Raw genomic sequence first — 27,752 nt, forward strand, 5'->3', positions numbered from 1 at the left:
TCATCTGAGAACAAAAAATTTAATTAATAATTGCATTTCTGATCCTTCTGACAGAATTACATTTTGATAAAAAGATGGCATTCACTATGTCAACAGCAGGATAAGTGCTATATCCTTCAAATAGATCAAAGAATACACATCACTTTCAGTTGTTTATAACACTGGCTTACAAAACAAAACAAAACAAAATTAAAAAAAACAACAGAGGAAATTGTGCAAATTTATTATTTCCAAATACAAGGTATTTTTTACTCTTCGAATTGGTAAAGCAAAGTTATGAGTAATGTCAATCATTTCAGACAATGAAAGGAGTTTTATTTTTAAGTTTTATTTTTAAAACTATTTTTCCTCAATTCAATTGCATAAAAAGCATACCTTTTGAACCCTTAAACTGTTGTGCTGAATAAATAGCCATATTTCTACTCTATAAGGACCATAGTCTTGTTAGCTTTTGTTCCTAGTGTATTTACTTCCAAAGGTCCCCAAAATATCCTCCCATCATCTTTCTTTTATTTGTCAAGGACACTTTGTTCCTCTAATTTTCATGAAGCAGAAGTCAACACAAATTTTGTGGTTATTCTGAGTGCTTCTAAATTGACTCATAACTAAATGCTACTGTGTTTCTTTTATATTAATCTTTATAATAAGAAATTGTAAGTATCTTTAATATTTTCAAAGTATTTTTTCTAAGTTCATTCTCCTGCCTGGCCAGACACCTCACTATGAAAAAGTACTGTGAGGTTCTGATTAAAGAAACCTGTAAAAATAAGTAACTGTGTCTACTTACTACTGATTGAAAGTATTTGGAGCTTAGTAGAAATATCACCACCATTTTTTATTTGGAAGCAAAGTGCTCTATGGTTCTTATTTCCTAGACTTCAATCGCTTTTAAGTGTTCCTTTTGTGGTAGCTTTTTGGCAGGGGAAATGACAAAGTTAACTTGACCTGATTAAGTTCACAGATGAACAACACAGCAAGGAAGGCAATTCAAAAACTGGATAGCTGTTTTAAAACAGTTTTTTATTTTAAAAAAAATCATTTATGAGTGAACAACTGAAATTTATAAAGGCATGGGCAAGAATTTTAGCATGTGTGTTCTTGCACGTTTTTCAATTCCACAATAAGACCACGATATTATAGCTTCAAATATTTAGGTTTCAATGCAATGACTGCTAAATTAATGCATGTGGCATAGTATAAACATATGTTTAATGTATTCAATAGTGGTATTAAATGGCAACGAAAATATTTTATATACTATAATCTTTCAAAGATTCTGTAGAATGCATAGGCCCTCTAGTATGGGGAAAGAATTTTTAAAGTGAAGAAAATGCCAGAGGTTTTCTTCCAAAAGTATGCATCTGAAATCCATAAAAATGATTTTCTTTTTCCTCTCCACAGACAGAATCAGAACACTGTACCATATAATAGGTTATTGTGCCTTTTTGAATAAAGTTAGTGATCCTGATTCAGGGGAGGGGGAATGGGACATGACTGGGTAGGGGGAGAAGTCAGTAGAGGAAAAAAAAGAAAACAGAATCCTCCCTTTCATACATATATCTCCATGGCAGAGCCAACAAATCACAGGTATAGACTGCTCTAGATTATTTTATCTTTTAAGTTTAAAACTTTATCAGACTAAAGAGGAAATCCTTATTCTCCCTCCCTTAAAAGCAAAGGCAGTCTTTATCTACCTTTGATTTTCTTTTTTTAATTTTTAGTTAAACATTATGGTCAAAAAATAAATTAAAAAAATATAAATTTTGTCTATCAATTCAGGCAACCCAAGATGTAGTGCTACTGCACCACCTTGCAGCAATACTGTATTCACTTCTAAAGACTCGTTTTAGGGTACAGAGATGCTAGATTAAATAAGGAGAAGAAAATGACCCAAACAAGAAAGATGTATCAAAGATGGACTTTTTTTCTAAGGTGATCTTTACTCATTAGCCACTTCTACCAGAGATGGGGAATATGACATTTTAAAACACAAAACAGGGGGGCAGAAGCATGCAAAGCAAGGCCTCTCAGCAAGGCAGAGGCAGGCCTCCTTCCCAAGCCAGCTATGACCCCTTTAGCAAGTAACTCATAAAAGTGATAAAAACATGGGAGAGAAGAAAACCAAACTAAAATAAAACAGGAAAATGCCATGGATTAACCTCGCATGATGAAAATATTACAGTGTAGAACCTGTACTCCCCACTGAAAGTCTTTTTTTCCCTACAGAAGGTTAGAATAACTGTAAGCTTTCCAAATGCCAGAATCTTTGACAGATATCATAAACACTTACTTAATTGATTCAATATTTCATATGTCAAAACATATTTCATGACAGCAAACTGAAACGTATTCTGCGGTCACTGTATATCCAAACATCTCTTCCCAATAATTTGAAAGGCTAGGAGAATAGCACTTTAGAGATGCATTTAAATATCTTCCATATAAAATGTTATCAGTCCTGTTCCTTCCTCCTCAAAGGATATAGAAAAAAGGGGAAAATAATCCAAAGGACATTAGTGTATTATTGTACTTTCTGAAGTGAAATAAAAATGTAGAAAGATGGAAATGATAAAATTTCAAGTAGCTTGAACATAAATATGGTAGAAATCATCCTATTAAAAGTTTTACCCCATCCCCAAAATGGCTTAAAAATTTACGTTCCCATGGTAACAATTCCTAGAGTCTTCCCACAAATCCAGGAAACTTCCTTCCCTTACTCTGCAAGAGTAGGCAGGAGGGAAAAGGAAAGAAAGAGGGGACCTGGTAGGTGTTCATTTATTAACTGATGGCATGATTATAAAAGGTAATATTTTACAAGACCCCAATACCACAATTTTCTTCTAGGTACTATACATTGACTTTCATAGACTGTTATTTAAAGGCCATTTTTAGAGGACAAAACACTGAGACAAGAAGAAGGCTGAACCAACCTTCTCAAACACAAAGAGTGTACAGACAGTACAAGGCTTAGGAGGAAGGCTTTTTCTTTCCCAAAGATATGCCGCATAACCACGTTCTTATCACACAGCTCTGTCTATACATTGGGGCATATCTCTACAGAAATGTCTAATTACGACACTAGGAAACAGTTTTTAATTTAGATGTAAAATCAGTAATTTAGAATACCAATATGTTATTTATCCATGATCGTTTTTTTTCCAGAGGTTGTTTTAAAGGAAAAAAAAATTCCATTCAACAAGTTTCATTTGACTTTTACTTATCGTTGAATACACATGAAATGTGCTTTCAATGCATAAAAATCACAGTGGATAGCAGCAAAGGACTTGGGGGAAATTAAGGAGAATTTGATCATTCACATTGTGATTAATCTGCACATTGATGAAAGATAGCTATTTCACACTTCTAAAAATAAACTTGAGATCATTCTTTCAACAAAACAAAACAAGAAAAAAAAGCCTCCCAAAATACACAAAACCCCCCAAAACAAACATAAATCCAAATGCATTACTTTTCTTTTACAGACAAAAATGAAATATTTTTATGGCAGCAAAAGATTTTGATAATAATGAAAGTCTGTAAACTGTAATTCAATCTCTTTTTGTTGTTGTTGTTCCCAAAGTGCAAGATGCAAGATTCCCGTAAGCTTTCAGTAGTGCTTTTCCTGTAAATAATCCTTCATTTTGTTTGGCAAAGGCAGTTTTTGAATCAGGTCTATTCTGGTGTACTGACGTATTACAAAACGACACAGGTACTGTAAAGAGCGCACCTGCATAAACCGGGACACTGGATTTGTCAGTCTCACTGGGTAAGTTGCAGATCCTGGCAGCCGGGATCTCGAATAGCAGAAAGCTCCATTTTCAGAGTCCCTGATTGAATGTTCAATTAAGTCAACTATAGATGTATGTCCCTCCACATCTGGCTGTTCATAAAAACTAAACCTACCATTTGAGTGTTCAATTCTAGTGTGAAGAGTTTTTCCATGGGAACGAAAACTCAAACTTAAAAGATAACGATCATCAGAACTATCTCGAACAAGAAACGAGCCATCAGGCACATTAGCTAATTTTCCCTCTGCCTCCCAGCGTGTAATGGGGCCCCAGTACCATCCTTGTTTTGCAAGCTTTTTCAGTTCTTCTGTGAGGCTTGTCACAACCATAGGACCACTGTTCTGTACAGAGTCATAAACTCTTCCAACTCCTGGGGCAGTGTTAGGATCAAAATTCAAATGGCAGCGCATACTTTCAGCCACATGGGCATCTGTGCCATTTAATCCATTGAAGTTCCTTTGGATTTGATTATTCTGCATTGGAGGTAGCAAAGGTGAGAGTGGAGGGACATCGCTATGATTAACTCTTGGGCTTTGCAACATGACTCCTGTGGTACCAATCAACAAACCATTCATTGTCTGGTCCACAAAGATATCCGGTGCAACGACTACGTCCTGATCCACTTGGCTCTCATCTTCATGGAAAGCATTTCCCCCCACTTGAGAAGAAACAGTCGAAACTTCCATGGGTGAGGAACTATCCAGACAGTAACTACGTGATCCTTCCAAAGGATACATTCCCTCATCTAAAGGCACAGTATACTGAATGTAGTCCTGAGGCATTAATCCAATAACTACAGGCACATGTTCATCAATATGAAGATGCAAGTCCCCGTTCTGAGATTCCGTATTTTTTAATGCATTGGTTTGTTCCTGGAACACATTTTCTGACTGTAAGTCATGGAAGTCCTTTCGAACACCATTCAGTGCTGGACTTGGATTAGAGGAATGGACCAAGGCCTTGACTTTCACTTCCATTTTGATGCAAGTCTCTTCTGAATTTGTAGGTCGAAGTGGCCACGGAGTTGGGCTGTAATGGTGATTACGGAGGGAAGTGGATCTCAGAGGTCTTTGAGCTCGCACATCTTTGAAGGTTATTGGAGCAGATGAGGAAGAAAATGTGTCATCATCTGCAGAGCTTACAGATGGTGTGCTGCCTTTGCCTTTCTGTTTTTGTTTTGCTGAAAGCCTCCTTTTTAACGTACCCATTAAACTTTCACTTTTTGATCTATTTTTGCCTCCTTTTTCATCTTCACTATTGACTTCACAGCTAGCCAAATCTTTACCATAGCAGCTGCCAAACAAGGAGTCATCTTTTCCAAATTCACTTAATGATGGCTGCTGAACCACTACAAAGTCACTTTCATCTTTACTTTTATTTAAGTTAAAGGACTTGCGAATTGTTTTGAGACTAATTTTCTTCATTATGACAAGTTACCAAATCTGGCTGATCAGCAGTGCTTGCGGTGATGTAGCCCTAACACACGAAGAGCAGCTTCTGCTTCATTTATGTGTTTTATCCAGACTCATTTAACTTCAAGAGCCATTTCCTGAAAAGAAACAAAAAACAATTACATTCACAAAAGAAATATTTCAAAAATTATCTATACGGGTGTTCCCCTCTCCAAGCAGAACAGAAATTGCAATACTTTAACAATGGGCATCACATAAAAGTAAAAATAGGGAGATGACTTGGAAACAATCAGGATCAAAAAAGGAAACTCCTGCATCAGCCTTGGAGATTTCCACAACTTCATTCTGATTTCAGCTCGGTAATTTTTGAAATACCCACACACCTCATATTACACTCACAGGAACATATATTGAATGCATTTATATATCATTTTCAAACACATAAACACTCCTCTCTTTCCAAGGGCTCCTAAAAATCCCCACACAAGTAACTACAGAAAATAAAACTACAGAAAACAATCTAATCAACAGAATTCCTACATGCAGGTTAAACTGTGACTGGTCCTAAAAACATGGTCTTATAAGGTTATACTTTCTCTATACAAGAAAGTTGAGTAATATTTAGAAGATTCCATATTTATAGGAAAACTAACTGTAGGGAAAATACAGATTTTCCTTAACAGCAAAGCAACATACATTTACAGCAAGTCCCCTCCGGAACTTCTGTGAAAGAAAGGATTTCCAATCTGTTTTAGCCACAGAAAACCAAGTCATGGGCTCTTCTTGCCTAAAATTATTAGAGCTCTTCTTCCTCCAGTATTTCTGCCAAGACCTAGTGGACACAGCTGCTCGAGTTCCAGACAACTGCTCCAACCTGGCATCTTGCAGAATCAGGTACCCACAAATTTGATCTTTCTGATTCTTTTTATTCTTGATTGAGGTTTGACTGTGTTTTGGGGGGGGCTTTGGATGGGCATGGTTTGCTTTAATTTTAGCTAGATCTTCCAAAGTAAATAGCTCTGCAAAGAGAAGGACAATGCATGAAAAAGGAGAAGACAGGGAAGTTGCTATTCGCACAGAAGTGGGTACTACAATTAGTAGTAACTGTTATTGCACATACCTCCAAATACGTGCGATGTTAGCAGCACAACCTGCAGCAGCAAGCCTGGCTCCAGGCTAAGCATGGCAAGCTGAAGGAGTCTAAGAATCTTTCAAGAAATCTTCCAACCTTGATGGACTGAGGGGAAAGTAAAAGAGCCCTTATATATGCACTTCCCACTTTTCTCCCAGAGTATCACAATATAAGCAAACCGAGAAAAACAGTGCAAGGGACTGAAATAAGTTTTATCAACTAAACAATACTGTTTTCTTAAATAAGCATTCCAAAACTGCATAAAAGCATGGAAGGACAATGCTTACTATAACCAAAAAGCAGTCCACTGCCTATTGCTGCTGCCCAGCCCAACTTCTGTGGTCCTCAAGTACACAAAGGCTAAAGGATCATATCCAAAGCAAACTAAAAGGCAATGTGAAGCATCTACGGATTCTGAACTTCAAAACACCTTGAAAAATTTTAAGTAAAACTCTGCTGCTGGAGGCATGGACACTGCTCTATAACAAGCAGAAGTAGTAAAGATTGATTTACTTAAATTGTACCCTAGTCCTATCCTCATCAACCTATTTCAAAGACTGGGTCTGTGTCCTTGTTATAACCACTGATGTTTCCCAAGTCCATCTTTAGAGCACATTCAGATCTTTCCATTTCATTTTCTTAATTACCACACTAAATAACACTTTCTTTTCTTTCAATGGGGAGAAACTAAAAGGTTTCTTCAGTCTCTAAACTGATTTGTTTTCTACCAGCAAAGAACAAACATGACCAAAACACTTCCTAGACAAAAGCCTAAGAATCAATTACTTGCTATAAATGAGTACTAAGACTTAACCAGAACCAGTATTTTCTGATATGTTCACTAGTTACTTTCCACTTTTAACATGATACCTGTTGTATCAGGATTCATGAAATACTAAAACCTCCAGTGACACAATGTGAACACAATCGTGAATTACGGGTATGAATTTTCACAGGTTAAAACACTATGTTTACTTTCCTACAAGTGCAGATAAAGGGAGACTTACATGTCAATTAAAAGGAGACTCAAAATGTCATTGACTTTCTAATCCTAAACCATTTGGATTTTGCCACCTTTCCAATTTGCAGAACTCTTTTTGTCATATGTAACCAAATTAACCTACAAAATGAGTGAAAATTACAACCTCAGGATTGCATTCCTTCTCCTAAACTAACAAAGTCAGAGCATTGATTCATTTGTTCATTTGATATAATTAACTCTGCTTTTATGTATGTAGTACCAGAAGCCTGGGAATTATCACATTAGCTCCACCTGTGAAATCCAGTGCTCTCCAACAGCTTCTGACATCCACAAGCTGATATAATTTCCACTTTTCCAGAAATCTCCCTCCCTCTTTGTGGAAGGTACTGTCTGCAGGTACCAATCTCATCACTCTTATGACCAGTACCAGGACTCAAAGAAACATCAGGAAGGTGAATTAGGGGATATTTAGGTTGGATACCAGGAAAAGGTTTTTCACACTGAGGGTGGCTGGGTACTGGCTCAGGCTCTCCAGGGAAGTGGTCAGAGTACAAAGCCTGACAGAGTTCAAGAAGTGTCTGGACAGTGCTCTTAAGCACATGATGTGATTCTTGGGCTGTCCTGCACAGAGCAGGAGCTGGACTCAATTACTCTGATGGGTCCCTTCCAACTCAGTATATTCTGGATTCTATAAAATTGTTGGTTTATTAGTTGTAATCTTGTAAAAACTCATGTCAAAATGTAAGAAAGGTTTGATAATAAACTGTAAAGCACACAAACAACACGCATCTATCCAGAGGCCCAGTTCACTCATTCATGAGAAGATGATAAAAATCTAGTGAGAGTCCAGGTCAAAGCTCTTCAAAGTAAACCGAACACACTCACATCATGAGAGCAAGTCTCCAAATAAGTTGTCCATATGAGACCTGCCCTATGATACCTCCTACACCCGCCCTGTGATACCTCCTATATTTTATCCAGGGTGGGAGAAAACAAATACACCCTGAAGTCAGACACCCAAATTGATCCCAATACATCTCCTTCTTCGCATGTACTTAAAGAGCACCAGCTAATTCTGCATTGCATATCAATATGTTTAAAAACACTACATAAACAGCCCTCAATAGATGATACACTCATATGTTTGCAAGTATAGAATTCATTGCAGTCTTCATCTAATAGAGCTGGAGCAGAAGAGGCCAGGCATACACCCCTTCCTGGAATACATTAAAATGAATTATGCAACTTCACAACCCTCAGCACAGCAACAGCTTCACTTGTATTTTGCAAGAATTACGGCGTGACTGAAGCTTCCCACCGATGTGCTCTTCCAGTGCCATCTGCTGTACAGTGAATTAGACAGCCTAACAAGAGACAACTCTAGAAATTCTTCTGGCAGATATTTGCAACTATAAACAGACTCGAACTCCACCAATGTATTCCCAAAGCCTGTTGACTATATGTGCAGAAACACCTGGAACACACAGACTGATAATGAGAGATTAATTGAATCCAGAAAGAAATGAGATCTTAATGCACAGAATAATGTGGATTAATGAAATTCAAACTTATGAACTTTCATCACAAATTCTGCATCTCAGAATTTTTAATAGTATGCAGGTTAGCAAAATACAAGCCAGGTCTCTGGATGAAAACTACCAAATTACTACCCAGTAAACACCATGTCCCCTTTTGCACATAAAAATATGTGCAATGAAATGCAAAAAATATGCGTAATGTAAACTAAATTTGTACACCTCACTTGGAGGAAGAGCAACATTTCACATACAAACGTGAAATTACTAGTGAACATAATTAGGGCTAAAAGTTTACTTTACAGGCTGCTTCTTAGAAACCTGAAAAGCAGGCCATGCAATGGTATATTAATTATTATGGTGGCCAACACTGATGTATGAAAAATTATGGAAGTTTTAAATATATATCAATTATTGCAAATCCAGTTTGCGTATTCCAACATTTCAGTGTAGTTTCAGTTTGATGGTACAAAATGGTTTCAGTATATTGGAATCACATAGCTAACTCAAAGCAGTGTTTGCAAAAGTACACCAACAAAAAAGTCTGATTATAGTCTGTCTTTATTAATTTCTGATCTTTTTCACACTTGTATGTTAGTCATACTCATTTCCCAAGACAAATACTATAAACAATGCTGCCAAAATACACTACAATAGAAATAAACCAGGAATAACTTTAAGGAGTTAGGACAGAAAACATCATACTGGAAACATACAGCAAAATACAACTCATGTTTGAACAAAGAATTGTCCTTAAAAAGTTTAATTTAAAAGTCATCACAAAAATGACTTCAAATTATTAGTCAATGCTACTTCAGAAAACTTTTCTAAAATAAATGTTAATCTGCTTATTTATTTCCATAAAGTGAAACAGTTGAGCATTGATTTTTTTTTTTAACCCACATCATCCTGCATCATTCCTGAAAAGTCTGTCTTTCACTTAGAAATATATAATCGTTATTCTTCTACTGGATCATCATAAGACTTACATCATTTACAATTTCAATTTATCAAATTCTAGCAAAATTATTTATATGAGGAAAATAACTAAAAATACCTCAAAAGTTTCTGCATTCCTGGGCATGACAACCGCTAGGGTCTCATTACTGTCAGATAATGAAGCCTATTCTAATCCGCAGAAGTTCTCATTCCCCTGCTTTCCCCAAATTGTCACTGAAATATTGTCACACATTCTTTGGAAGAGCATGTCAAAAACAGCATCTTAAGGAATGCAGATTTCAAGTGCTGTTTTTTGAAAATTCATAAGTGTCTACATCTTCTCCAAAGTTACTAGATCTATTAATATGAATTATTAAGCAGTTGGTCTCCATACCCATTCCCATCAACTTTACTTCAATACTGAAGTCTGTATCATTGGAATTTTTTCTTCAAACCAGTATACACAATACTGACTCGAGGTATTTCCTGCTATGTACTTAGAGTTTCAAGCTATAAGAGTACAAAAACTACACACAAGATATTAATTAAAGAGAGATTCAAACACCATTTGTTTCTGAAAGAACATACATACTACAAGGCAACTTTTGGCTTTTCCTCTATACATGCCATAAGCACACTGAAGATGGTGAGGTTTTTTCCCTTCACTGATCTTCAAGTAAATTCCTACATTATACTTCTTTTCAGTAAGAAGAATCTTTAAATGAAGTAATCTAAATCCCATTGCATATTCTTATACCTTGAAAACAAGAAAAAAAGGTAAATGGTTTTAGTAGTGGCTTCCTCGCTAATGGATGAACACTCCCCTAATATGATCACAAATTCTATAAAAGCCCTTCTGACTTGCATGCCTGCTTTCCTTGTGAGCTCAAGGCTCAGATGTACAACTTCACATAAAATCAGAACAAGGAAAAAACAGATGAGAAGCTCATCTAACAGTACATTACACTTATAACCATTCAAGAGTAGTTAAAGCCTCCTATTTTTACGCTAACTAATCAAACACCTGAACCATGAGTTATTCACCACAAATTTAAACTTCTATCCTCTATGACTGGAGCAGCTGAGGAAAATACGGCCAATCTCTCTACAGGGCAATGTAAATGAACAGGTTTTATACAGATTATAATTTAAAACCAACCAACCAACAGTAAGTTGTGTCATTTAGTCATATCATCTCTCCTATTTTTTTTCCTCCTTTTACAGAACTTAAACATAAAACAGTCCATGTGCACTACTGTTCCAACACAGGATAGGGTAACCCTAATCACTACCAACCTTTAGCAGAGAATAACCAAGGTACACCTTTGGTAATACGTAGAAAAGTGGGGTAAATTAATAATAAAACTTGACACAATTAAATTTTTCTTTGTCACTTCTGATTATGGTAATTGAAAGTATGTAAAACCAGGAACAAAGCCACTGGAAAAGCCCAAATACCTTGACTTCTTTTTCCTGGCCTGCTGTTGAAAAAGAATGCCCTTTAACATTTAGATTTCCTTGGGTTTTTTTTTTCATTTTCTTTGTTTTAACAATATTTAATCCATGAGTGTTTGCAGTAGGTCCTGTTCTTTCCCATATTTGGTTGCAGAATGGAATATTTCTATCTGATTGGTGATTTTCCTCTGGGGAGTAACTTAAGGGTGTTAAATGGCATCTCTATTATGGTTCATATGTGTATATACAAACTTGTAACTATAATAATTTCATCACTACAACAGCCAAACCCAGTTACTAATATTAACAGACCTCAGCCAAGGTTACATCTCTGTCACCCAAGGATGGCTGGCTGGGATCTGTATCTGCTCCTGAGCTACCATGGGCACACTAACGTGGGGGTGTTAAACTGAAGTCAGCACCAGTTGGTATCGGCTCAAGAACACACACAACATCATGACACCAGAGCTGCTGTTGGAGGAGGAAACTCCAGGGAAGCTGGGTGGATGACAGCCAGAAACCACTTGAGCCATTCCTGCTAGATCTCTCACAAACTGAGAATCAACACCCAAATAGGGAAATAAGCAGACTGTACTTTGCATACATTTACTAAAAGACAACACAAGTACCACCTTTCATCACTTTCTTTTGCAAATATATGATAATAAACCATACTGCTAACAAATTGTTTCAAGAATGTGGAAAAATTACCAGGAAAATGAAACCACAATTTGGCTCTAAGATCCTGATTAACAGCAAGGGAAAAAGGAGCAAAAAAAAAAAAAAAACCCAGCAGTTCTATGTATGCCAAGGTGCTGAAAAAGAGAAAAGAACATTTTTGATGACTCAAATGGGAGAAGTCACTAAAGAAACCTGATGTGTTCACATGTTTCACATGCAGGAAACCCCATCCATTGACTCCAAATAAACTTTTGTTTTTAGTTTTCACATAGCTGTGCAGAAGCAGATGAAGAGTGAGAATAATGCTCAGTCAGGCTCTGTTTTCATTTCTTACTATTTTACCATAATGCAGCAGCCAGCCTTGCAGCAGACTGTCTGTCAGCAAAAATTAAGTAGTTTCATAAGCAAAGGTTTGACTTCCTGGGAGATAATGCATGAGAATTCCTTTCCAACTAAGGGTCCATCCCCCACTCCATCCTGACAGAAGATTACACCAAAATGTTTCCCCTCCATTGTAAGGTATGGGGAAGCCTCAACTTGATAATGAGGATTTATGGTTATCCAAGATATCCAAGATATATGCAATCCTCTTAAACCATAACACAGTTATGTTAGGAGTCTGAAAAGCTGCAAAACTATAATGCTCTACAAACCAGCATTTCATTTTACAATACAGACCAACATCACATTCTGTAAAAGGAATCAATTTTGAAACATTTTTGCTCTAAGATGGCAAGGAACAGATTCTATGCCTACATATTTGAGACCAACATAAGTGTTTGAAATTAATATCATGAAAATGAAAGGAAGATCAGGAAAAACACAGTAAAAACAAAATAAAATTGCATTTCTGCACTTATATTCATTGAGAAGTATGCATAAATGTCTAAATACTGGAATGTATGTTGAAAAAAACATAATATATGTAATTGTATGGGTGCAGGTAGTAAAACCCAATGCAGTTTGGTTTCTGAGTCCTCCATTATGCATTTCCAAACATAATTTTAGAAATGCTATCCATCCGTTCAAAGCATATGCCAGAAAGACAGAAATAATAAAGCAGACCATCGTCTCAAATTGATTTTTTGTGGTCAGCAATAATCTGACCACTCTTCATGTTAGTGACAAAATAATATAATTGTGAGAAACACTTTTCCAGCCCTTCCCGAAAAAGGAAAGAAAACACTCAGCAGACATGCAGCAGCTAAATAGGACCACTTCACGTTGACTTATATCAATTTTGGTTTCGCTTTCAAAGTTCAGGCTGGTGTTTCTACAGCAAGCACAGAAACACTGTTACTGTGTACAGCTTCCAAAACATGAACCAAGACAGCTGAAAATGGCCTGCTGCAAAAAAAAATATTTTGACAAGGGGACATTAAACAGGTACCATGAATGATCTTTTCCTACTGTGCTACCAGAACATTCATTCAACTTCTTAGGCCAAACATCTGTCACCAAAGAACTCCACAGTACGAGGGGCACATACCAAATGGGCAATACAGAAATACACCACTCAGTTAACACCCAATGCTACATTACACATTTGTTTCCTGCTTCCAGGGGAAAAAAATCACTAGGAAAAAAAAAGGGAAGACATTGCAAGGAGAAAGAGGAAAATACAGGAAAAGTAATGGAAATAGAAAGAGAAGCCTCATACCATTTGGTACCGATACCAAGATGATAATTCTAGGAGGTATTGAAAAACATCTGGAGGACAACTCAGTCATTGGTCACAGCCAGAACACTGTGTCATGAGAGGAAAGTCCTGCTTGTCAAACCTGATTTCCCTTTATGACAAGGTAACCCACCTAGGTGATCAAAGGAAGCAAACTGATATTATCTTTTTGGATTTCAGTACTTTTTGGTACTGTCACAGGATCCTTCTGGACAAAACGTCCAGCACACAGCTGGATAAACACAGCATGGGATTGGTGAGCAACTGGCTCACGAGTCGGGCACAAAGGGTTGTAGTGAATAAGGTGACATCAGACTGTGACCTCTCACCAGTGGGGCTCTGCAGGGCTCCATCCTCAGCCCTGTGCTTCTTTCAACATCTTTATAAATGACTTGGACACAGAACTGGAAGAGATACTGAGCAAGTTTGCAGATGACACAAAATTGGGAGGAGCAGAGAGGTCCTGCAGAGAGACCTTGAAAAGTTAGAGGGCTGGGCAATCACCAACCATTCAAGTTTAACAAGGGCAAGTGCCCAATTCTGCACCTGGGATGGGGAAATCCCAAATGTACAGACAGACTGGGGAATGAGATGCTGCAAAGCAGTGCCACAGAATGGGAACTGGGGGTCCTGGTCAATGGCAAGTTGAACCTGAGTCAGCAGTGCCCTGGCAGCCAGGAGGGCCAAGCCTGTCCTGGGGGGCATCAGGCACAGCATCACCAACTGGGCAAGGGAAGGGATTGTCCCACTCTGCTCTGCATTGGGGGAAGCATCACCCCACCTTGAGTCCCTTCCAACTCAAAATATTCTGTGATTCATGTTTCTATTGAAAATTATATTGGTTTGTACAGCATCACTACATAGGTCACTATACTACAAATTTTTAAATATTGTCATTTTCCTTAAATTACGAGTTGTTAATTTGGTTGTTTTTTTTTTTTTGTTTGTTTCTGCCGGTCCCAGTCACCTGATATGAAAATAAAGACAGATAAAGTCATTTTAAATTACTACAGCACCAAGCAAGAATGACTGATAATTCTGCTTTCTTTGGTGCAACAGGGGATACTCTCTTCTTCAGGAGCAAAAATGAGAAAACAACATATCAGGAAAGCTATGAAGTCACATTCACAAGGGGAAAAACAAACCCAAAACAAACAAACCCCAAAACAAAGTTAAACATAACTTTTAAACACCTCACTTGCCACACTATCTAGCCAACAGGTGGCTTCATAGCCCATGTTTGTAAAACAAGTATCTTCACCAGTAAGTGGTAAACTGCTCACCTTTCCACTTACATTTGTCATTCATGCTTAACTGACAGACAACCAGGACCATATGTAATTGGCCTTTATTCCTACAAATAAGATCCACCTGGCATCAAATAATTAAATTTAAAAAAATATAAAAAAAAAAAAAAAAAGAAAAAAAAATCTGCACAAATTAGCTCCAGGTAATACAATTCCTTTCAAAATATCCAGATAGGAAAAAAACCCCAACCTTTTAAAAAGTATGCCAAAAACATAGTACTTAAATTCTTCAAGCAATAATTCAAATGTAGTAATCTAATGTATTCCAGCAGGAACAAAAGAAACGTTGTTAAACTCTAAAAGATAAATATATTTTATAGCAATCTGTCTACCAAATACACAAGCTGAAACAAAGGCACCTGAAAAAGCTTTCAGGATAGCGACTGGCTTTATAATTCCCTACACAGAAAAAGAGGATTCTGGTTTTTTGCCATATGCAGCACAGTCATGTTCTGCAACTGGAGAACATGTAATTGCAGGAAGACTCATTTTCTGATTTTTCAGCTCTTCTAGAAGGCCAGAGCAAACAGCAATACACTGCAGCCTTACACTGTCTTGTACCATTCTGCCTTGGATCTCATGACTGATGCTGACTCCAAATTAACCTCCCCAGTACAGTTTTTCATTGAGACTGAATGACCCTTGGAACTCGTATGACCAGGTAGAATCTCCAATGCTTTTACTGCTATCACCCCCACCTGCCTCCATCAGGCCATTTCAATAAGAATAAAAGCCTTCTTTCCTTAGAAGATAACACTATCCTCTCAATTCAAGCTAAGATGCAGCAATTCTTTGAGACAGTTACCCGTCCTCGACATAAGTGGAAGGATTAAATGAACTCATTTATGGTCTGAGGGGAAAGAACACAGTGCCTTGATTAAAGAGAAATAAAAGTGGAAAGATCTTCCACAACATCTGTACAGAGTTCACACATGCAGAGAAATCTCCAAGCATGCTGAGGAGGAAGCAGCTAATAAGCACAGTCCCCAGAATCACAGAGAAAAAAGGACTGACCTCTGTTTTGGGACTTCCTTCACTAAATTATCAGAGAAATACAACGTATTTGCTACACGGATGTCACAAAGGTTCTAACCTTCCCCTCCAGACCATATGAAAATGTTTACTGTCAATACTGGATACTCCTTACCTTGCATCAAGGCATCTAGTTGCCATACAACTCAGATTTGATAAGTTTTCAACCTGCAGACTCCTGCCTCTATGGCTTTCCTTTTTTATGCACATTAAATCAGTTCATATCTTTAAGCTCTAACAATGGAAAATTCTAACAGAATACAAACACCAACAACTGATATCATTCATGTGTTCATTGTGAAAGAAAAGTAATTTTGTGAAATTATCATAGATTTAATTCAATTTTTTTAACTAAAGGCAGCAACATTTTTTCCAAAGCAATAACCAACTGTGTTACTACAATACATATATAACATATGCATAATTTGAAAGTGTATGTGTCCTTTCAGTAAAACTCATTGAAAAGAGAAATAGATATTCAGTGAACTATGAAAGACCTGGGATGAAAAGGCATTGCCTACATTTAAACAATAAGTATATTTAGTCAACCAAGGTCATTCTAATCCCTGCAATACCAACAAATACATAAAATACTGCAATAGAGTGTCTCATACAAAGTAAGAGGCTTCTTTTCAAGAAGCCAAGTTCCCTAGTCACTTCTCAAAAGTTCAAGAAAAAAAAAGCTCAAGAGTTAAACTCACATTCAGAGACTATTGTTTGTTTTAGCATTACTTCCCACAGAAAGAAAACTCAACCATGCAAGGTTTCTGTGTATGCCCTGAAGTCCCACGAGGGCTGCCCAACCAAGTTTTATCAAATAAGCAGAAAGGCAGTGTCCCAGCTAGGAGAGCAGCCATGGCAAAAATTCTTATATTCTTACATATACAAAAATCCAAGGGTATTTCTAAACACAGGAAAAGGTTTCTCTGGAACTCCAAAGTATTTTGAAAACCAAGGAGAAAAGTGACATGAAACATCTCCATTTCTCAAGAGAGACGATGTTCACAAAAACTGTTTCATTGTACCATAAAAATGTTTACCTCTGACCTTAAAGATACCACCACATTCACTAGAAGTAAAAGTATTTTGTTACTGTGAATGGTTTTTCAATTCTGATCAACTGTTAAAAAGTGAAAGGCTTAGGAGATACTTTTTATATCATTGCATTAAGAAAACAGCAGTGCAAAATATTAAACCTTTAAAAATGATCTCTAAGTTCCACTAACAATTTTACTTTCATGAAAATTTAAAACATTATCACTAAAATAATCACAATCAACTTCTCTCAGCAAGTAAAATCCTTTGTGCTTTCCCTCTTGAACAGCATAGTGAGAAAAGTAATTTTATATCCTTTATCTGAACTGTTTATATAGGAAACATAGTAGACAATTTCATTAAGGTTCAAAGTCCAAGAACTCAGAAGTTGAGAAAAGCCAGAAGAGTTTCCTAACCAATTCTCTTTCTTCTTTCACATGTGGGACAAAAATGTTTACATTAATGCTGCTCTCCAACATCCTTTAAAATGTATAGTCCTACCATTTACTTACAGGACACCAATTAAACTCAAAATTCCAGACAGAATTATTGACTTCATTAAGGACATTTTCGCCGTCTCTCTGTCCAACATTTAAATGTTAGTGCACAGGCACTCAATGCTCTATTCAACACTTCATGAGTCAGAACACAGAAAGATTAATTTTCACTTGTTTTAGATGGATTCATAAGCTGAATAACATGCACCATCGGTCAAAAAGAAGGTAGTTTAATTCTGAAACCTAAATTTTGAATTCACATAATGTGGAGCTATGGGGCAAAGGGGTGAGAGCTGCTGGGGTTTTGAGAAAACACCTACCCTACCTAAATCTGAAATCTCCAACATTTCTCTAAGATGGCAGCAGAACCAAACAACAGCAGCACCAGTTGACTGCAACAGCAAAGTGCCGTGTGCTGCAAGAGATCACTTAAACTTCTTCTGGTCCCTTTCAGCGGTTTGCTGACAATGGAGGAGTAAGTCAAACACACAAGCTTGGGTTTCATTATTCTTTTGAAATATACCAAACGTTTCAGTAAACTTTCTATCACTGTCCTCTACTCACGATTCAACTTCCCGACTTCCTTTAAAACATCACAATTCAGCAGATATTTGACAAAGTTCTTTCAGCCAGTTGTTTTATTTATCAAAGCAGTAAGCAAATGAATAGCCCATGTTACAGTACCAGGTAGCAGGATGAGGAGCAGAGAATCCATCAGTGGTATGTAGCTAAAGACGTTAAAAAGATGCAGAAAAAATAAAAGCAAACCATCAAAGTTATGGAGAATGGTAATAAAAAATAAAACAAGTCCCCTTCTTCTTAAAAAAAAAAAGGGAAAAAAAAGTGCAGCAACACTCAAACACCTTTCAAGGTTAGCTCTAAACCATTGATTAAAGTGATTGAAGTACAATGTGCAAAGAAAGCAAATTCAGACTAACAAATAGGCCAAGGCTCAGAATTTAAGTTTTGCATGATACAAGCTCTGAATTGGCTAAACTGGTGTCACAAGCATGGCACAAAGCATTCTCACAACCCCCACCCCATTCTGCTTGTAACAACAGATCTGACCGAGGCTGATGGCCTGCTTTCCAAAAATACAATTGAAAGCCAAGTATATTTTGACAAACTGCAAAGGTCATAACTGTAACTACTCTTACCTAAAATAAAAAAAAATCTGGCTTTTGTCCAAGTTAGAATTCTTTTTTTTCAGTATCAAAGCATAAGCAGTCCCTCTAAAAATCTACAGGAGCTGCAAGTACTTTGGGCATACTACAACAATCAAGTTCCTTAAAACTTTCATAGACATGTGGACCTTTGTTGTTCTTGAAAATCCTTCACATACAGGGAGCAGCTTAATCAAGGAAGTATCAGAATTCAGAGATTTTTTTTTCTTTTAACTAAAAGCTCCTCAATAGCCTTTAGTCTTATTTTTTTTATATAAAAGCAGAAGTACTTAGTGTTAAAAGAACAGTATCAGTGGCTGCCCTGTGGTTAACTCCTTTATCTACATTTTTAATACTGTCTATCATCACCCAGAACCATGTCACATAAAATTCAGTGGCAACCACTTCTTTTTATGGACATCATGAGAAGTGGAAGCATGATCATAGAATTCCTTTGGATCACATAAGGAGCTTGCACAAATGGAAATCAAACTACAAAGTCTAATTACTTGGGCAGTGGTCCTAGACAGCACGAAAGGAGAGTCTCAATATATCCTACTGTGCAGCAACAGTTTCAGATGCAAGATGAATTGGGAGAGAAAGTCAGAAGAAGGTTTTCCCTCTCCGGATCAGTTGCTTACCCCACCAGGATGAGAAAAGGCACACTATCTAGATGATTTTCAGCTCTGTTAGTCTTCTTCAGAACAGCTTTAGAAGAAGGAATAGAAATCCTTTCATACCACAGAGCAACTGAAAGGCTGGTGTTCAGAGTAGTCCTCATACAGAAAGGACAAAAGTGGAAAATTACCATGGCTATCTTACATTCTGAACGAGGGCTCTACCTAGCAAGCTGTTATATCCTATACTTTTACATCACTGGGAAACGCAGCCTGTACTGCTTGCAGCCTGTGAAACCTATATGTGCAAATGACAAGGAAATTTTTAGCTACACACTTTTGTATTTAATTTCATATTTCACTGCAGATACATTTTGTCCTTCACATAGATGACAGGCCCAATATCCACCTATTATCTATGGTCCTAAATAAATAATAGTGACAACAATCCAGTCACACACACTTGGGAATCCATTTTAAAGGCAAAGGAGCACTTAGTACATCAAGCATAAGGAACCCACTCTTACATAGCTGCACCTCAATTCTATTCTGGAACGCACATACTATTTAATGAGATACAATTCGACTGAAATTGTCAAATAGTATCACCTAAAGAAGGATCAGTCTTTCATGGCCAGGAAAAGAGATCCAACCAGCGAAACAGAAAGTAAGGTTTCTTTTACAGACAAGCCAGCACAACACAACAAACCAGAAGGCAGGGGGTGAAGGGGCAGGAACAGAACTTCCTTCTCCTTATTTAAAGACTGGGGGCATCTTGAGTCAGGTGGAGCCCAAGGGGCAATCATCCTGAGTACCTCTAATTAAGCAGTCTCTCCTGGAATATGCTCCAGTAACAGAATCTGTATCAGTCAAGCACCAAGCACTATGGGCCCACTGATCCCCCCATGTGTTTGGCCTGGCTGCCCCTCCAAGGTCTTAGGACCCACTGCAGAAAGTAATCCAAGCTCTGCATTTCAGAAAATGAGAATGCAAAACACAGTTTATGTAAAATATTTCCCTTCCCAATTTCACTGGCAGGAGGCCCAATAAGAACAGTTAATTAATTATCTTCTTTATGGTTTAGAGTCTATCCACACATAGACACGGCTGTGCTTAAAGTACTGTCAAATACACCAGGTAAACACACCTGTAGAGAGAGCATTATCTCCAGCTAATCTCACAAAATTACTTTTACACTTTGTTTCCTCTTAAAAAAGAAGGTGAAACATTACATAAATTTCTAATTTCACCCTTTTAAGTCCAAGGGTGCTTGTAAGAAGGCACATACCCTAACACTGCACAACTCACACACTGACCAGAATAGGAACAGAATTTTAACTGCATAGGCAAAGCTGTTTAGCCATCTTTTTCATAAAGTCCTGACTTGTCAGAGTAAAACCTTTTTACAGGACTAGACCAGTTCGGACAAAACTTAGTCTACATGCAAATTTTCTCATTTTGGGTCAAAATGAGAGAGCCTCTTAATTATTCATGATTAAGATCAGGAAATTCTTTTTTTCTCCTACACCTACACTCTCATCACCTGCAGACAGAAACGGCTCACTACCCCAACAACGAATCTGATGGCAAATATATTAATGGCAGTTTTTAGACAAACACTGTTTTGTCCTGATGCACGCTGGAAGATGGTTGGTTCAGGGCTGTCATGGGTTTTTTTTAAATAACGTTGCCAGTAGCAGGAAATCATTTTACACTTAGCCCTAAACTATCTGATTTTGCTAATATTCTGTCCTAACCCAACGAAGATTAATTAACTGTGAGCAACCATTTAACTCAATGGGACTCCTCACTGTACATTGTATTCAGCTTGCACATGAAAAAATTGGGCCTTACACTGAGCAACTTCACATCAGTGTATAAATTGTTACACACAGACAGGATCAAAGATAAAATTTTCACTGTCTGTATGAAATAATGTGCTCTATCAGATTTACACAAACTCAAAGCCCTTAAGATAGCTATCTCCAGAGCAAGGTCAAATTTCTGCAGAGCCAGGAGTATCGAAGCCTGGCTGCAAAAGCTAGCTAAGCTTCAAAGTTCAACCACGAATAAAAGAGTCGTGTCCATGCACACTGACTTTCTTTTCTCCAGTTCTGACATTAAAGACACACTATAAATAAAATGAAGGAAAAAAAAGTATTAGCCCAATTAAAAAAAAAAATATATAATCAAGGGGATACATACTTTTCAATGCTGATACATAGAACTTAAGTGCTTTTTTTTTCCCCTGTCAAACAACATTTAAAACACTGCAGATTCCAAAAGCACTTATTTTTGTAATACACAGAACATACGAGTCAGTACTGATATAACAACTTCAATTCACTGTCTTCTTCTGATCATCACTGGATTAGACAACAGCTCAGATAAGTGCTATTGGTGAATAGAGACTTTTATCCCTGCAGTAAGGGACCACAGAATATTTACGCTCACTGCAAGTATTTTCCCAAGTAACTGGATTTTTTGCACAAAATAATGCCAAAGGCTAATGGCTAGTATTTTATTACCTCTCAGCATTACTTACGACTATTAACCAGCAGCTCTTTTCCTTTCAAAAGCCAAAAAGAGGAAGAAAGTCAATGTTTCAGTGTGAATTGATCAGCACTGGTTTTGTCTCTTTTCTGCTGCAGAGAGAACAGGGAGGGGAAGGAATAAAAAAGCCACTAGGCACCTACCTTATACAGACTGAGACTTAAGCTCTTACACACACCTTAGTGACTCGTAGGTCTGAATGCACAAACCAACTATTCTAGAGCCAGTCTCCTTGGGCTGACCAAAATTCCACCTTGGAAAACTCCCCCAGCACAAGTTTCACCCAAACCAGTATCCCTGCACAAACAGCTTCTGTTAGTGAATCTGGCGAGAATTCCTCACTCGCCCAGTTCCCACCAGCTCCTGAAAGAACATCCATCTGAAATGCTGCCTACCCTGTTTTTGGAGTACAGCTTCCACACAGCTTATCCTAGAAGGCACACCTTCTGTAATCAAAAACCTTTGCCCTGCTGACACTTGTCTCTGTTTCTCTATTAGATTAAAACTCCTAATCTGATACCTGATTACTAACCCAAAGGGATTCCAAGGGTATTAAAACCCATTACTGATGTCAAAAACTAGTCAAAATTACAGCTTGTAACTGCCCAGTCCTGCAGCACTTGCTGAGGTAAAGCCAGGAGAGACAGAATTCCCGAAATCAGAAGGAACAAAAAAAGAAGGCAAGTTTGACCACTGTATTAGAGACATCATGGGACCAAAAAGAAACATTTGGAGTAGCCTACTATGTTCTCAACCTATTTGAGGAATGCAGACTGCTTTGGAGAAGGAAAAACAATCACCTACTCAAGACTCCTACAAGCTACTGTTTTAGCACATTTACCAGAAAACGTCAAGATTAATTAAGAATAAAACTACTCAAGAAAAAAGAAGAGATCACACACTGTAAAACCAAGTCTGACTGGAATCTCATTTCCAACAATGTTTTCAAAAGTAGCACTCCATGTACTGTTTTAAGCAATACAGAATATCCTTGAGAAAAAAGCAGATTTAATAACTTTGGGACTCTCAAATGCTAAAATTAATCACTTTATCTCCTAGCTGCATTCACCACATGAATTCAAGACCCTAAAAACCTATCACAACTGCTCTTACAGGTCAGTATCACATACATCCAAGTTAAATGACACAAGTACAGCTGCTGATTATACAGTGCACTAAAAAGCAAAGAACAATACCATATATGTGTGTGATTTACTTAATAATATGCACAGCTCATTTTCTTGGTTTAAATTTTTAACTTCAGACCACTTAAACTCTCAGAAAAAATTACTAATATCTACTATCTATACCTTCACTTCCAGAGAAAATGGCTCTCATCCAAAACTATTTTACAGCAGTTTACAGCAAGATTAATTGGTGTTTACAACAAAAACTCACTCACTTTACAAATCTAAGATTTTTTTTTAATTGCCAACCTATTGCACTTGGCAGATTACAAAAAGACTGTTTCCCAGAAGACAGAGCATGAGAGGCTATGTGCATGAAATATACAAAAAGCAAGCAATGTTAGGGGAGCAGCACCTGGACAGATATGTCCATATACAGCATTCTATGCTTGGCTTTACCTGCAAGAAAGATTTTTTTCATATTCCTTCAATGGAGTTTAAAGTCAGAGGCAGAACAAGTCAGTCACTCTATTGACATCCATGCTAAACAAACACCTACATTTAACTTGCATAGTTTTCTTGGTGATGCAGCAACCAAGAAAGAATTTTTTAGGTAACATGTGGCCTCATAAATGAGGCCAACTGAGTTCCTCAGAGTCCAAAGTGTTACGTGAATGGTTAAGGAGACAGAAAAGGACCAATAGTTTTCAAAGTATTTTATCTTAATATTTTCCAGAAAATAATTTAATGAGAGATAACAGTTTAATTAATCTTTTAAAAATTAAAAATATGCAAAGATAGGTTATTAAATCCACATTACAGACTAATGAAGAGCAGTTAGATTTGCAAAGCCAAACACCTCAAAGCCTTCTGAAATTGTCTGGAGTTCCAAATACTTATTGTTTGCATGCCTGTACACGACAAAAGAAGACCACAAAAACTACCAAAACAAAATATCCAGAGCAACTTTTATTTAAGTGAGTTTAAGTACTTGAAGAGCTAAATTTCTAATGCTTTGATCTGAAAATTTTAATTCTCAAAATAAGTAGACTAAGCCAGATTTTGCTTCATGTTGCCTATTTAAATTCAGTCTGTGTAGACTCCAGCAAAGTTTGTGTACCTTTTTCATAACCTTGATGTATCAGTCAACACTTTACATACAGTCAGCTTTCCATTTTCATCCAGGGCAATAATTATAGGCCAGTTTGCTTTCAGTTTGGTTTTATTCACCAGGAGAGGCTGAAGTAGGTGACAGGTTTTTGTTTCAATAGCTTTTTCAATTCAGCTACGGGGGAAAAACTTTCTGCAACAAAAAACCACCAAGTTTCTAAATCTTTCTTTCAAAAGTAATGTAACTAACTATTTTTAACACAGAAATTTATTCAACTTGCATAGTACAGTGTTTTAATTCAGAAATCAATTATTTCAAGAGGAAAAAGTAAAACAATTATAAAAGAAGGAATGTACTGTGTACCATGAATTTTTTTATTCTGTGGTATCAAAAATATATTTGAGTGATATGAATCTGCTTTTTAATCCTGGACAATAAATATCCCATTACAAGCACAATCATCTTCTTTTCTACAAAAACATACTGTTGTATGTAACTTGACATCTGAAATCATCAAGAATGATTTTTAGAAAAGTTTTTCTTAAAGGATACTTCCTTCTCTACTACTACAAATTTATTGGGAGGGTCCAGGTCAAAGGTGGTAAGACCTTGGGACCTTTGTCTTCTGAAGACTGATATTTATTTCCAGAAAATCAGATGTGCAACAAAACAGAATGCAAACAAATTTTAGAATAAACATAAGGACAAGGAACATTACAGATATAATTATTTGTTTTCTGGAAGATAAAAAACATAAAAAAGAGTTCTCAACTCAAAGTTCTGTATTTGCTCTCAGTTTAATACTTTACAGTACAAAATATGCAGTTACATGGCATAAGATATCTATCTCTATTCTGTTTTTCATCCTACCCAATTTATATTCAAGCCATTTTAGCATCTGTATTACATTCCCTTTTATACTATTTGTATCTTATTTTCTTCCTTGGAGCATCAGAACTGCTTGAGCCACCCTCTCTAATTTGTTGCTAACACACATTAAAGCCCTATCAACAAAACACTGAGGCACACACCAGCTGAGAACAGTCTCCTTTCTATCTATTTTATGTTATTGCATTGTACTACCCAAACACTGCTAAACTAGTGCTGTGTAGGACCAAGAGGGCCATAAAGAAAGAGAAAAAAAGGCACTTACGTTAGGGATTACCCTGGACTATGGCCCAAGTTTTGCCAACAATAGCATAGTAAATATGTAGTGAACTCAGGGCAGCCCTACCAAATGAAGTCCTGCAACTGTTCGTGTTCGAATTAATGTAAGACTATAAAAAAATTATTAAGAAAGAGCAGAAATAATTAACTTGTTTTGTACAAACAACTTTTTGTTAAGAGTACACTCTCACTCTATCAATTAATTATGTTAAGGAGAGTCTGAAGTTGTAATCTACTCACAGAACAGTAGGAACCAGTTACCATTTCTTCAAACCATCCCTCTCCAAGAATAAGCCAAGGTTACTGACCAACTTCACAATCTAGGATCAAAGAAGTTAATAGCATAGTGTAAATTAACACACAACTGGCTTTAAATTTCAGTACATCAAGTTTTTATGAAACTTAGAATTATCCATCACGTCTTCTGAATCCATGCAAACACTTTGATGCTGCAATACATGCAGTACATTAAAGTGATGCCCATGGAACCCCTGGAAACAACACAGAGCTTCTCCCTAACTACTCCATACCCTTCCAGCTATCCAGGGAGTTAGCTAATGTGGGTATGTCTGCATAACAACACTCTGTTATCACTTAAACTTTTAAGTATTAATGCTTAATTTCATTAGATTTTAACTTTAAAAAAATCTACTTAAATCTCAAAACTTGGGATATAGGGAATGCATCCCTGATTAAGCATACAAGACGTGAACCTGTTTCAAGTAAGCTCAGTTCCAAGCACAGAGCAAAAACCCCAAGAAATATTGAATAGGAAGTGAAAACTCCCTTCAAGTACTGTTTAACACATCAAAAAAGTAAGCATTTTGAAAAAGCTGAAATTGTCAGTCTTAAGTTACAAGTAAAACTGTGAGTTACGACTACTGTCTTATTGCAGAAGACTTAAAAAAATACCTACACATTCTCTAGTTGTTGAGAGTCATCCAGCCAAGATAAGTAATTTATTTTATAATCACACCAAAGCCTCCATATTTTCTACAATCTAAAGATGTATCTATTAGCACAAACAAAAACTAGAAACAGAACCAGTCCTGTTTTTTTCCACCCAGAGCAGAAATGCAGAGACATTATTCCTTGAGTACTTGTGCAGACAGCAACTCTCCAAGACAGGAGGCCTGGAGCAAGCATTTAACTACAGGTGTATTAAGAGGATAGACATGGCATAAACATTCTTGGCCTGTAGGAAAGAGTGGTTGGGTCCTCACAGTGAAAGGCACAAGAATTTTTTAAGGGGAAGTCAGTTTTCCTGACTAAAGCATATTCTACGACCAATTTCTTTAATGCAGTAACCTACTCCACATGAAAAAAAAAAACCCACAGTGTTCCAAACTAAGATGATTTTAAAAACATAGGAAGACAAAAATAAAGGGGACAGAAAGACATAGCCAAAGTACCCTCCTATCACAGAAGCATCATCCTCTGCATCTCTCAAAAACCCGTTGTTTTGCAAAGGCTTTTTTCATAAGCAAACGGGTTGGCATGGGCTAATTGTTTTCTAAGTGGCATCTTTACGGAAAGAGAGTGTAAAAAGCAGCTCGAAGAACAATGAAAGCGAGTAAAGTTTGCGGATCTGGTAATGCTTTTGTTAAAGTCAAGTTCTTAAGTGCTGCCTGTCACAGAAAGGAGCCTCTCTCGCTCGCCCCTTCGGGAGCCCTTGGCGCACCCTCACCTCGCAACAACCCCGGGCTCCTGCACCGCACAAACCCCGACCCCGGCTGCCAAATCCCCACCTCCGGGCACCCGCCCCGCCGGAGACGGGGACATACAAGCCTCAAGTGAAGGCAGGTTTCACGGCGGGGTAAAGGGAAATCAGCCCAATTCCGCCCCCCCCCACAATGGCACCAGTAGGTGCGGGGTACATTCGGGCAGCGGCCCAGGGTAGGAGCACGGAGCCCGGCGGGCCCCGCTGCCGCCACTGGCGGGGACGAGAGGCTGGCCTGGCCCCCTCCTGTCACGGCGGGGGTTGGGCAGCGCCTCGCCGGCCCGGGCCCGGCACTGCTTCCCGCCCGGCCGCCTCGCAGGCCGCGCCGCGGCCCCGGTGCCTCCGCAGGGCCTGGCACCGCCGCGGGCTCGGGGAGCCCAGCAAACAAAGGGAGCGGAGGCCGGGGCCGCGGCCCGGGAAGAGGGCGGCGGGCAAGTGGCGAACCGCACCGGCCCAATCCATTGGCTCTCCCTCCACCGCACCAGCCCTCTGCGCCCAGCGGTGAAGGCAGGGGGGAGCCGGGCCGCGGCGCGCCGTTGCCCCGGGGACGCTCACCCAGCGGAGGCCGCGGTGTCCCGCTCCCGGCGCGGGCCTCTTCCCGGGCACCTCCGCGGTGCGGCCCGGCCTCCGCCGGCTCCCGGGCTCGGCGGGGAGCAACCTCCGGGGGTGGCGGAGCGGCACTCACCGAGGAGGAGGAGAAGGAGGAGCTGGCTCTGCTGTTGCTTTCGCGGGGCCCGGCCCGGCTTCGGCTCTGGCTCCCTCCCTCGCCGTGCCGCCGCCTCCCTGTTCCTGGCGCCGCCGCCGCCGCTTCCTCCGCCTCC

At 38.2% G+C, this 27,752-nt stretch overlaps 1 protein-coding gene across 7 annotated transcripts; it reads right to left on the reverse strand.

Annotated features, from left to right (window-relative positions):
- On the reverse strand, window positions 1-27,752 carry SOCS6 (suppressor of cytokine signaling 6). 7 transcript variants are annotated; one of them, XM_077183757.1, is made up of 4 exons: window positions 27,617-27,749; window positions 25,452-25,531; window positions 6,321-6,437; window positions 1-5,337 (listed from the first exon to the last, which is right to left on the reverse strand). In XM_077183757.1, the coding sequence occupies exon 4, from the start codon at window positions 5,210-5,212 to the stop codon at window positions 3,608-3,610; it is 1,605 nt and encodes a 534-aa protein (XP_077039872.1). In that variant the 5' UTR covers window positions 5,213-5,337; window positions 6,321-6,437; window positions 25,452-25,531; window positions 27,617-27,749; the 3' UTR covers window positions 1-3,607. The 7 variants fall into 7 exon arrangements, with proteins under 7 accessions (XP_077039872.1, XP_077039862.1, XP_054493323.1 ...); XM_077183747.1 differs by having other exon boundaries at window positions 27,487-27,624; XM_054637348.2 differs by lacking the exon at window positions 6,321-6,437.

Source organism: Agelaius phoeniceus, chromosome 1 (genome assembly GCF_051311805.1).
Source record: "Agelaius phoeniceus isolate bAgePho1 chromosome 1, bAgePho1.hap1, whole genome shotgun sequence".
NCBI lineage: Eukaryota > Metazoa > Chordata > Aves > Passeriformes > Icteridae > Agelaius > Agelaius phoeniceus.